At 34.9% G+C, this 11,790-nt stretch overlaps 1 protein-coding gene and 1 long non-coding RNA gene across 4 annotated transcripts; one reads left to right on the top strand and one right to left on the bottom strand.

The window, feature by feature from the left end:
* The first annotated feature begins 5,411 nt into the window (after window positions 1-5,411).
* LOC108451347 (U-box domain-containing protein 35-like) lies at window positions 5,412-11,334 on the top strand. Of its 3 annotated transcripts, none has more exons than XM_053018311.1 (10): window positions 5,412-6,133; window positions 6,229-6,341; window positions 6,543-6,664; window positions 8,032-8,246; window positions 8,363-8,420; window positions 8,627-8,933; window positions 9,445-9,546; window positions 9,633-10,061; window positions 10,222-10,980; window positions 11,120-11,334. In XM_053018311.1, exons 1-10 carry the CDS (start codon window positions 5,926-5,928, stop codon window positions 11,189-11,191), a joined length of 2,385 nt encoding a protein of 794 aa, XP_052874271.1. In that variant the 5' UTR covers window positions 5,412-5,925; the 3' UTR covers window positions 11,192-11,334. The 3 variants fall into 3 exon arrangements, with proteins under 3 accessions (XP_052874271.1, XP_052874270.1, XP_052874269.1); XM_053018310.1 differs by having other exon boundaries at window positions 6,223-6,341; window positions 8,035-8,246; XM_053018309.1 differs by having other exon boundaries at window positions 6,223-6,341.
* Window positions 9,008-10,333, bottom strand: LOC128279435 (uncharacterized). The gene is made up of 2 exons (XR_008269609.1): window positions 10,220-10,333; window positions 9,008-10,095 (listed from the first exon to the last, which is right to left on the bottom strand). It is a non-coding gene; the product is annotated as an uncharacterized LOC128279435 (long non-coding RNA).
* Window positions 11,335-11,790: the final 456 nt, after the last annotated feature.

Raw genomic sequence — 11,790 nt, 5'->3', positions numbered from 1 at the left:
AGTTTATGGAATGGAGGCAGTTTTACCTATTGAGGTCGAGATTTCCTCTCTATGCGTGCTGTCAGAACTAAAATTAGACGAAGCAGAATAAATCTAGTCTCAATACGATCAGTTGAACTTGATTGAAGAAAAAAGGCTAAAGGTCATTCGTCATGGTCAAATGTATCAAAAAAAATGATGCGGGCTTATAATAAGAAGGTTCGCCCTAGAGAATTCCATGAAGGAGACCTCGTATTGCAAAAGATCCTCCCCATACAAAATGACTTCAGAGGGAAATGGATGCCAAATTGGGAAGGACCTTATGTGGTAAATAAGACTTTCTTTGGAGGAGCTCTGATTTTGACCGATATGGATGGTAAAAGCCTGCCTAATCCCGTGAATTCAGATTCGGTCAAGAGGTATTTTACCTAAAAAAAAATGGAGATGCCAAAGTGAAAACTCGTAAAAAGACGCTTTGAGACCAAAGGGGTTTTAAATTGAAAATCCAGAAATGGGCAATTCAAATTGAAGATGGGGCATGCAGTAATATTGTCCTCTCTGGACTAACAAGAAGGAATGATGCTACATTTTAAGGCATCAACAAAGTACTCTTGGTCTCCCAAACACATACTAAGCTCAAAGGGTCCTCGAGAGGATTTGCGCAACGAAGCTCATACTGCGATATCTGGGGTACCTATTCTTATCTCATTCATTTTGTAAAAATGTGTTATCTTGATTAATTTATTAGTTCTTATTTTGTATCTTAGCAAATTTTCTATTTGGATTACCCTATTCATTCTAGCTTTGCTCTCAATAATATTTCATCTTGTCTACCGCATTAATCTTTTTCAAGCGTTTTTCGTTGAAATAATGATTAATGGACTAATAATATTCAAAAAAGAGTTCTGCGCATTACTCCGAAATGTTCCTAAATGATACAAAGACCTGAAATGGGACTAATTAGTTTGAATTATCCAAATTTAATGATTGGAAACGTGGGGGAAAGAATAGCCCAAATTGTAATTATTCTTCGGGTTTTCTGCCAAAGATACTAGTTGAAGAAAAAGGCAGAGTAATACGGCAACGATAAAACCTCGATGAACAACGAGTGATATCAAATCAAGCATTAAAAAATGACATTTTCGCATTCATGAAAACATCATTCATACACATCTAGCTAGGAGCATTTGATTCATTCTGATCATGACATCCTAATCATTTGGCATAAATAGGCATATGAAGCCGATTCTATAGATCATGTTACAAGAGGATGGTGTAGCAACATCAGTGAATTTGCAGATCTTGTCTCCCTGAAGTTGTAGTAGAACAGATCGAAGATGACAAATCTTGTCTTCTTGAAGTTGCAGTGAAACAGATTTAAGCCACCACCTTATCTCCCTAAGTTGTAGTGGAGCAGGCTAAATATTGTAGATCTTGTCTCCCTGAGGTTGCAGTAGAGCATATCGAAGATAACAAATCTTATCTCTCTGAAGTTGCAGTAGAGCAGATTATGGCTAAATCCTATACCTCTGAAGATGCAGTGGGTCGGATCAAATCTATCATGGCAAATCTTATCTCTCTGAAATTGCAGTAGAGCAGATTAAAGCCATTAGCATTATCTCCCTGAAGATGCAGTGGAGTGGTTTGAAATTACCAAGTCTTAGTTCCCTGAAGTTGCAGTGGAATAAACTAAAGATAGCAAATCTTATCTCTCTGAAGTTGTAGTAGAGCAGATTAAAACTATAAATCATATACCTCTGAAGTTGCAGTAGGTCGGATCAAGTTACCGTGGCAAATCTTATCTCCCTGAAGTTGCAGTGGAGCAGATTGAAGTCGCAAACCTCATCTCCCTGAAGATGCAGTGGAGCAAGTTAAAATTATCAAATCTTAACCCTTTGAAGTTCTAGAGGAGTAGATCGAAGCCACAAGTCTCTTCTTCCTGAAATTACATTGAAGCAAATCATAGCGCCAGTCCCTATACCCTTGAAGATGCAGTGCGATGGAACGAGGCTTTTAGAAGAAAAGAAGCGCTAAGAAGCCAAGATTCAGTGAGACTAGGCAAAATTGACTCCTTTAAGGTCTTTGCTCCATTCTCGTTACATGACAATGAGCAAAGAGAGGCAGCTGTAGTAGCCAATTTTGGCCTAAAAGAACCCAAACCAAATAAACAAAAAAACAGTCCAACACATTGCCCAAAATTAAGACAAAACCTACTCAAACCCAATTTACATCAAACTCTAGCCCAAATAATAGCCCACTTGCTTAAGATTTTCAGCAGCAAACCCTTCCCCAAGATGCAGCCACCGCATGCTTTCAGCTACCACTCGGGGCACCAACCACCGACCTTCCCCGCGTCACGTCACCTGCAAAGAGAGATCTACACGCAAAGTAATAGGAAACAGCAAAGAAAAATACAAGAAATGGTAGAAAACAAAACAAATATGGACAAAAACGGATCTTATATCCGGTTATAAAGCTTCGAACTTTAGCCTTGTATTGTTTTTTACGCGCATTAAGCAATAAAAACAACGAAAGAACCGAAAAGGTTGATTTTTTTTATCTCCATTTTCGTTTTAAATTCTGAGTTCATTTACTCTGTTTTTTTTTAAATTATTTTTATACGAAAATAGACAAAAGTAAAAAAGGAGGAAAGGGAACTTACCGATCTACTCCGTGGTTCCGCCATTAGGACCTCCTCCTCTGTCGCCAGATTCGAGCCCAAAAGGGGAAGAGGGGTCTTCTCTTCTCGATCCTTTCGGGGCTAAAAAGAGGGGGCCTTCGTGCGTGTTTAAATAGGGGAGCCCATTGTCGCACCTCCGACCACTGCTTATGGCGGCCGGTGTGGAGGTGAATCACTACCTCGGTGACCGGAGGAAAAGGAGAAGGGAGAGAGTGTAGGAAGGCTCTCTGCCTTTTTTTTTGAAAAAAATGAAGTTAAAAAAAAATAAAAAATTTTGGCTTTAATAGCCATGCAAAACACTACCGTTTTGCACACACACATACCCCCACGCCCCAAAACGGCGCAGTTTAGGGGGGAACCCGTGTGTTTTGGACCTATGGGCTATTTGCGCGATCGGTCCCTTCAGGTTTCAGCGCGATTTAAATGGGCCCGTCGCTTCATTTTTTTACCCGACTTTTCCCTTTAATTTTATTCAGATTTTGATTTAGTCCTTTTAAAATATTTGCATCTATTTTTTATTTGAATTTGGACCCTAAATTTTCGTTTTTATTTGTAATTTTCCCTTTTTTTCTATAAATCTGGACTTTTTATTTATTTATTCATCTTAAAATGTTTTTATTTTTCTTAAAATTTATATATTATATTGTTTTAAATTGCTTTAGATATATTATTTCATGCACTATACACTTTAAATTGTTTTATCCATTGTTTATTTTAAATCATTATATGTATTATCCATTCTAAATTGTTTTATTATGTATTTTAATTTTTTTTGTATATTATTACTTCCAAATTTTTATATGTGTTATCTGTTTTATATATACCCTTTCTAAATGTTTTGTATATTACTTATTTTAGATTTATTACTACATAATATTCATTTTAAACTTATTTCTATTATTTATCTTAAATTATCTTACATATCATTTATTTTAAACTTTTTACATAGGTCATTTTGAATTATTATATACATGTTCATCACTTCACATTGCTTTTTATTGTTTATTTTAAAATCCTTTTTATATATTATTTTTAACTGCTTATTATTTTAAGTTTATACAACGTTTATTCTTAAACTTCCTTTTGTATGGATCATTTATTTTCAAATTGCCACATATTTTTATCTTAAACTCTTTATACATTATTTTATATATATATATATATATTTAGGTTAAGTTGTTTTTTTAATATACTATGTATATTATTTGTTTTAAATTTATTTTTATGTATTATTTATTTTAGACTTTTCATTAATGATTTTAAATTATTTTTATCATTTACTTTAATTTGCTTTTCTAGTATTTATTTTAAACCCTTTACATATATATTTTATATTTAAGATTATTTTATTATTTGATTTAATTTGTTTTATACTATTACTTCATTTCTATATTTATTAAGCTTAATGTTAAATAATGTATGTTGTGAAATTATTGCTATTGCATGTATGTTAATTTGCTTACTCGTATTCATATTATTGCCATGAGCTTGTAGAATATTTTATGCATGAATCATTGTTCCTTGTCGCACTATACTTCATTTCATATCATTGCCTCAAATTAGACCCCAATACATTTATCCAACAAATTGCTTTATTCTAACCTAAATAACTAATACACGTCGTTTAAATATTGTATTCGCTACTATTCAAAAACGAAATTTTCCAAATAAGGCAATGTTTTGCATTTTGGAACATCGAGGAATTGTGCCCTAACTTATGGGGTTTCGATTTTCTCGTTGTTTCTAAATGTCAAATATCCTTTTCAAGTTTTAAAACACATGAAATTCTTATTTAAATTAAAAGATGACCTTGCGCTTGGGAATTCATGGTATTGTGTCCTAACTTACGGGATGTGATACTCTGATATCTCGGGATAAGGAAATCTTTAAGCAATCGTTTTGAGCTAATTCAAGAATTTTAAAATCGATGTTAATAAAAAATAATCGTATTTCAAATCCATTCCCGATTTTCAATTTTCGACATTAAGACACTAACTAATCAATTCGGTACCAATTTTTGGGCGTGTCGAGGGTGCTAATCCTTCCTCACACGTAATTGACTCCCGAACTTGTTCTCTTCAATTTCGTGGACCAAAATGCTGTTTTAGTAAACTAAAATTGTTTTATTAAAACAAAGGTGATCCGATCACACCAAATAAAGATCGGTGGCGACTCCTGTTTTGATTTTCGCCTTTAAACAAAGTCGATTCCCTTTTTCAAAAAATGGTTTTGACAACTCTCCCCTATCTTCTTATTTTTGTCATATATAGGTCTCAGAATATCCGAAAAACCTAAAAATCATGTTTTACTGTAATTTTAGAGTGCAAATTCGTGAAATCGACACGGCCTGCCACATGGTCATGTGGCAACTCGTGTGGCTCACACAACCGTGTGTCCAGGCCGTGTGGAATGGTCCAGCCCGGGTGGTTCCTATAACTTACTCCGATATTTCAATTTTCACTCATTTTTCGCTCCTTTTGCTCTAAAAGCATAAAATTCACCATTAACATCAACAAATCACTCAAAAACATATTAAGAATAAGATTAAAAAAACATTAATTTTAGCAACTATCAATATGTATATATATGTTTAACTTATCTGTGTATCTATATGTTATATGAGAGGAATTAGAGAAGAAAAGCAATTAAGAGGCTTTGATTTTAATCTGTAGTTGGAACGAGAGGGGAGGTGACCAAATATGGAGGAAACTGTATAAGAATAAGAGGTCAAGCACCTTACTATCCGCAAAACAAGGGTGCTCTCTCATAGTCTAACTCCGACTTTTTGGTGAAATTTTTGCTGCAATTCGAAGTTTATATTTTTATCAAGTTAATTAATTCAAAATAAGACAATTAATTGACAGAAAAATATGTGATTGAGGTTGAAAATTGTCCCTTTCTTCTCAAGGGGAATATGGAATGCATGCATGCCAATGCCATGCAGAAATAGGTTGTTGCCATCCCTTGTTTCTTTGGTGTTTCTTAGCCTCCTCTTCACAGAAACAACTTAAGACATAATTTTTTATTAGACCAAAGTATAATGCAGGCAAGGGTTTTTTAGAGAGAAATATACCTAGCTAGGGATTAAAACCTCAGTTTAAATCTTCTCCCCTAAAAAATGTAAAGCCTGCCCAGCCAGCCAGTGACACCACACCCATTTGTAGAAAACAACCGGTACGTACGTACATATATTCGATCTTGAAGTACAGCGGCGCGTCTTATTTGCACTACCAAATATATATAATTAAGATAGAAAGAGATTGGATATGTGGACGCCAAGAAGTAGTTATGGCGAAAGGAGAGAGATAAGAACAAATGTGGGGTTGGTGGCAGTGGCCATAGACAAGGACAAAAACAGCCACAATGCCCTGAAATGGGCAATTGACCATCTCCTGCAAAAAGGCCAAACCCTCATTCTCATCCATGTAAAAGTCAAACCATTCTCTCCTTACACGCCGCCTCTCCCTACATCTCGTATGTTTTTTATTTTATGTTTCTTATTCTACAAAATCTCATTAGTTCCAATGCCTAGTCTACATGTCACCTACTTAAATTTCTGGTAGGTACAGGGTTGAACCAATTTTCTGAAATGAATGGTGACTTACCATTGGTATGTAAAGATCCTGATCCACAGACCAGGGAACTTTTCCTTCCTTTCCGTTGCTTTTGTACTCGTAAGGATGTAAGATTGCTAAATCACATTATACACTCTCTCCTAATAATGATTACTTCAAACATTTTTCTAGATGTATTCACTAAAATATACCTTTTTCCAGGGCTTTGATTATTAATTCTCGCAGTAGTTTAGCATCTGCATTCCACAGATGCTTCTAATACATAGATTTAATTTCTAATTATGTATAATGTTCAATTTTGGCTTTAGATACCCTGCAAAGATGTTGTCCTAGAAGAGACAGACGTAGCTAAAGCATTGATTGAATATGTTAGCCAGGCTGGAATCGAGATTTTGGTCGTAGGTGCCTCCACAAAAACAGGCTTTCTTAGGTATGTGCCTCTTATGCGACATCAACAAAATTTTCTATTGATAAATGCCAGGATCATCACAACTTCTACGCTTCTCTTTGGTTTTTACAGAAGAATAGAGCGAATTTGGGTAGAATGTAACCTCTATACCTAGACACAAAAGAAAACAATGAATTTGGGTATAATATAACCTCTATACCTAGACTTACTAAGCGATAAATCTATTAGCGGCCATCTAAGCTAGTGTATCTCTTGATACACGTTATCAATGGAGATAAAAAAAAATGAGAGAGAATAAAAGATTAGTTCACCCATTCTAGGGTTGAGAACCGGAAAGGTAAAAAGACTCATGTAGATAACCATGTTGATATATCTAGATATTTACAGGAGAGTAATAATTCCTATCTAATTATGCCACAGAATAAACTTTAGATGATTTGTCCTACTTAATTCAAATTAAAATAGAAATATAATAATATCTACTAAAAATTTTGTGCTTCTTATCAAGATGAGAATAGAAAGCTTTGAATAAATAAAGTATCACAATTTCATTTACGATTTAAACAGTTAAAATGATTTAGTCTAGTGCTTGTATAATTTGGATAAACAAAATGATTTAAGCATAGGGTTGTTTAACAGGATTCATTAAAGCATTGATAGGTTTCCAGTTTATTGGTCAATAAGGCTGTATAATTGTTATCTTTGTCGTACCATACACATTTGAAGGAATCTATTTATACTATAAGGAAATCTCTTACTAGTTGGTGTAAACTGTCAACACCATTTCAATTGAGTAAATCACAAACAAAAATGCACTAGTAAAAATATTTAAGTAATTTAATTTTTAAAAAATCTTAAGAAATCACTTTTCTTTTCATTGTTCCTCGTCCAGGCATTTTTTATCATTGTTTAAATTTTTTTTCTAATTTTACTATTTACTTTTACATTTTTCTTAGGCTCTCATGCAGTCCTTTTAATTAAAACACTACATTTTTTTATAAATAATCCTTAGTTTTAAAAAAAATAATATTTTCTACATTCTTTTTTTCTGAATATACATGCTTTGCATCTTTAATTACACTAGAAATATGACGCCCAAATGAATTAAAATTAAAAAATTCATGGCAAAAAGGTTAGTAGTGATGAATAAAAACATAAGCAGCTAAGAAAACATTAGTAGATTTTCTAAAATTTTAACTTAAAAATAACCTTATAACTATATAAATTTATTTTATTATTTGGATTTTTTATAATTTACTCATTTTGTGTGTTAACTCTCACACCAAATATTATGATTATAAATACTATTATTAATACAAATTTATGACTGTAATAAATAAATATATGTGGATCACTTTTCTAAAAAAAAAGATTGTATTTTGTCTCAGTAGATTTAAAGCAACAGATATTCCAGCAATGGTATCAAAAAATGCACCAGACTTTTGTAGTGTTTATGTGATATCCAAAAGCAAAATTTCATCCATGCGATCAGCTTCTCGTCCAGCTCCAGCTATCTCCCCATTGCGTAATCACCTTCTTAACCAGCCAGGCTTAATACCAACTCCTCTTGAATCGCATATCCTGCCAGCTAATAGCTCGAGAGGTCTGTTTCATTCCTAGCTTCAAGCTTTAGTTATATAATACTCCAAGTTACCTGCCATTACTCAATCTTGATTTTAATTAAATTTAAAAAATATCTGTGAATATTAATTTTAACAGTTGAGAAGCCGCGACTTGAACCTCAGCGTAAATCTACCGATTCCATGGATTCCATAAGGTAACGAGCTACCTGTACCTGGGACCGGAACCAAAATTACTTGTCTTGACTTCAAATGCTTTGTTTGTTTGTTGTTCTTCATTCCCCCCCTTTTACCTTGTATATTACTATTAAACAAAATAACAATAAATGAAAGAGATGTAGTTGGAGCTAAAATTAACTAGTTTATTATTAATTTAGTTGTTAGCAATTTTGGATGAATGTAGGTCGCCTTTTAACAGGGGAGGCCAAAATGTGAAATCATATCCAGCACTCCCTATGCCATTTACAGATATATCCTTTGTCAGTTCTGGCAGACCAAGCATTGACCGTATGTTTCCCGAATTCTACGATTACCAAGAAGCAAGCCGCACTGCCACTGCTCCAAGACTGTCCAATGTTTCAGACTATGAAAGTAATTTTAGCTTCGAGTCAATGCACTTTGGACGGAACTCAGTGGATTTGAGCTCTCCACATGATTTCTCATACGTTTCGCAGGACAGTGACAATTTTTCAAACTTATCTACTTCAATGGTAAGTAAAAAAGATATGATATATATACACACACGCACGAACAGATATATATGTGTATTAAATTACTCAAGGACTAAAGCCTGGAAAGCATGCATAAATTCATTGATGTGACTGTGAGACAGGCTAGTACAACACAACACATTATATTCACCAACGAAAATAAACCATCAAAAGCACCGGTTCTCACTTCGATTAAAATATAAATTTTCATCATACGTATTTTTCAAAAAAGATATATACACTTTTCAGGTTTGTCTAACTAATACTTATAAACGAGATAACAATAAAAAAATACGATGTTTCACCTCAAAATCATCAAATATCATCGGTGAAAGTGGAATGAAGTAACCAAGTCCAGGTTTCACCCTCTTTACACACTTCCCATTTACGTTACAATATATGCATATATTTAATTAATTATTTGTATTATTCTATGTTCTAGGAAAATGTGTGTGCAATATCTGGAAATAATAATATGGATGAGTTTTATGGTATTGGGGGAAACATACAGGAGGACGTGGAAGCCGAAATGAGGAGGCTAAAGCTGGAGCTAAAGCAAACTATGGAAATGTATAGTACTGCCTGCAAAGAAGCACTCACAGCAAAACAGAAGGTTAGAGTGTCAACTAATATCTGCTTATACTGTTCCTCAACATACTTTGACTAGTTAGAGCTTTGTGCATAATTACACCACAACAGGCAAGAGAACTCCAGCTGTGGAAATTGGAAGAGGAACGGAGATTGGAAGAGGCACGACTTGCTGAGGAAGCTGCATTAGCAATAGCAGAAAAGGAGAAAGCTAAGTCAAAAGCAGCAATGGAAGCCGCTGAAGCGGCTCAGAGAATTGCAGAAATTGAATCACAAAAAAGGGTGAACGCAGAAATGAAAGCGCTCAAGGAATCAGTGGAAAAGAAAAAGGCACTTGATGCATTAGCACATTCAGATTACAGGTACAGGAAGTACACAATAGAGGAAATTGAAGCTGCCACTGAATTCTTCTCAGAAGTTCTCAAGATTGGGGAAGGGGGTTATGGCCCCGTGTATAAAGCCCGTCTAGATCATACTCCCGTTGCAATTAAGGTTTTGCGACCAGATGCAGCACAAGGAAGGTCACAGTTTCAGCAAGAGGTATGGCTTCCAAATGGATTTAAGTATTATGAGCCTGTAGAGCATTAATTCTAATTACTGAGAAACAAAAACATTGTAGGCTGAATATGCATGCTTTAGTTACTAGTGTATTTACAGAATGAATTTTAAAATTCGGCTGCTCTAAGAATTAAACTTACAGGTAGAAGTTTTAAGCTGCATACGGCATCCAAACATGGTTCTCCTGTTGGGAGCCTGCCCAGAGTATGGATGCCTAGTGTATGAGTTCATGTCTAACGGGAGCTTAGAGGACCGTCTCTTCAGGAGAGGGAACACTCCGACTCTCTCTTGGCAGCTTAGGTTCAGAATTGCAGCCGAAATTGGAACAGCCTTGCTGTTCCTCCACCAGACTAAACCCGAACCCATAGTCCACCGTGACTTGAAACCAGCCAATATCTTACTTGACCGCAACTTTGTGAGCAAGATTAGTGATGTTGGGTTGGCCAGACTAGTTCCTCCATCTGTGGCTGACAATGTAACCCAGTATCGGATGACCTCCACAGCAGGAACTTTCTGCTACATAGATCCAGAATACCAGCAGACAGGCATGCTGGGAGTGAAGTCGGATGTATACTCCCTTGGCATCATGCTTCTACAAATAATAACAGCAAAACCACCAATGGGATTGACTCACCATGTGCAACGGGCTATTGAGAAGGGGACATTTGCTCAAATGCTGGACCCATCTATTGATAATTGGCCGGTTCAAGAGGCCTTGAGCTTCGCAAAGATTGCACTTAACTGTGCAGAGCTAAGGAGGAAAGATAGACCCGATCTGGGCAAAGTCGTCCTGCCAGAACTGAACAGGCTGCGATTACTTGCTGAAGAAACCATGCACCTCACTTGGGAAGCTGGAAGTCCAGGACACTCCCCCAACTATAGCCAAGTTTCGCTGCAACTAGTAAGTTAATTAATTACAAAGTGTCCGTCCTAATTTCTTCCTAACCATATCATCTTACTTCACATTTTTATGGTTTTTGTTGAACTTACTTCAAATATAACACTTGATTTGTTTCCTTTTCTTTTTCTTCGCACGTCAGGAGCACTCCAGTTGTCCTAATTTTCTACACTCCGATGAATACTCAAGAAGCCCTCCCAACGAGAATCCATAGGTCGTTCCATGGCAAATTGATGACATCATAATTAATTAATATGTACATATGCGTTTATCAATCAAATTTTGTTGTGTTATTATTTTATATTTTTAATTAAAAATTTAAATGAAAATTTATATTTCTAGAACTTATTTTAACAACTTTAGTCTGATAATCTGTGTAGTTTTAGGCGAATTTTTTGTTTTAAATTAGCCGAAGTCAACCTAACTCTTGAAAAATAAGAATTCACAATGAAAGTTTTCCAAGACACTAAAAATAAAGCGGAAACAACTTAAAAGACAAAGAAACAATGAAAGAACAAAAAAAAATCATAAGAAAGTAATGCCTACAAGGTATTTGAAAAAATGCTCTCAAAGCATATTCACTAACTTTGAATAGAATACAATGGGATAAAATGGAATCAAATGAGATGTAATGAGATGATTAGAAATGAGGGAGGAAGGTGACTCCTTGTGTGTGTGCACAAAAAAAAAAACAATTTTAAGAGTTCGATTTTAACAGCAAGCATACAACATCACCTAAAGGAGTCAACGATTTAATTATTTCTATTTAACAAGCATGCAAGAAATGAGTCTAACTAGCTACTCACTAATTTC

Source organism: Gossypium arboreum, chromosome 8 (genome assembly GCF_025698485.1).
Source record: "Gossypium arboreum isolate Shixiya-1 chromosome 8, ASM2569848v2, whole genome shotgun sequence".
Taxonomy (NCBI): domain Eukaryota; kingdom Viridiplantae; phylum Streptophyta; class Magnoliopsida; order Malvales; family Malvaceae; genus Gossypium; species Gossypium arboreum.
Note: the sequence above shows the minus strand (reverse complement) of the source record. Positions and strands in the feature narration are given on the sequence as shown.

Excerpts from the sequence above, each read along its gene's own strand:
- LOC108451347 (XM_053018309.1), top strand. The coding sequence starts at position 5,926 with ATGTGGACGCCAAGAAGTAGTTATGGCGAAAGGAGAGAGATAAGAACA. Across the intron at positions 6,665-8,031 it reads ACAAAAACAGGCTTTCTTAG|TAGATTTAAAGCAACAGATA; the intron begins GTATGTGCCTCT and ends ATTTTGTCTCAG. Across the intron at positions 9,547-9,632 it reads CACTCACAGCAAAACAGAAG|GCAAGAGAACTCCAGCTGTG; the intron begins GTTAGAGTGTCA and ends ACACCACAACAG.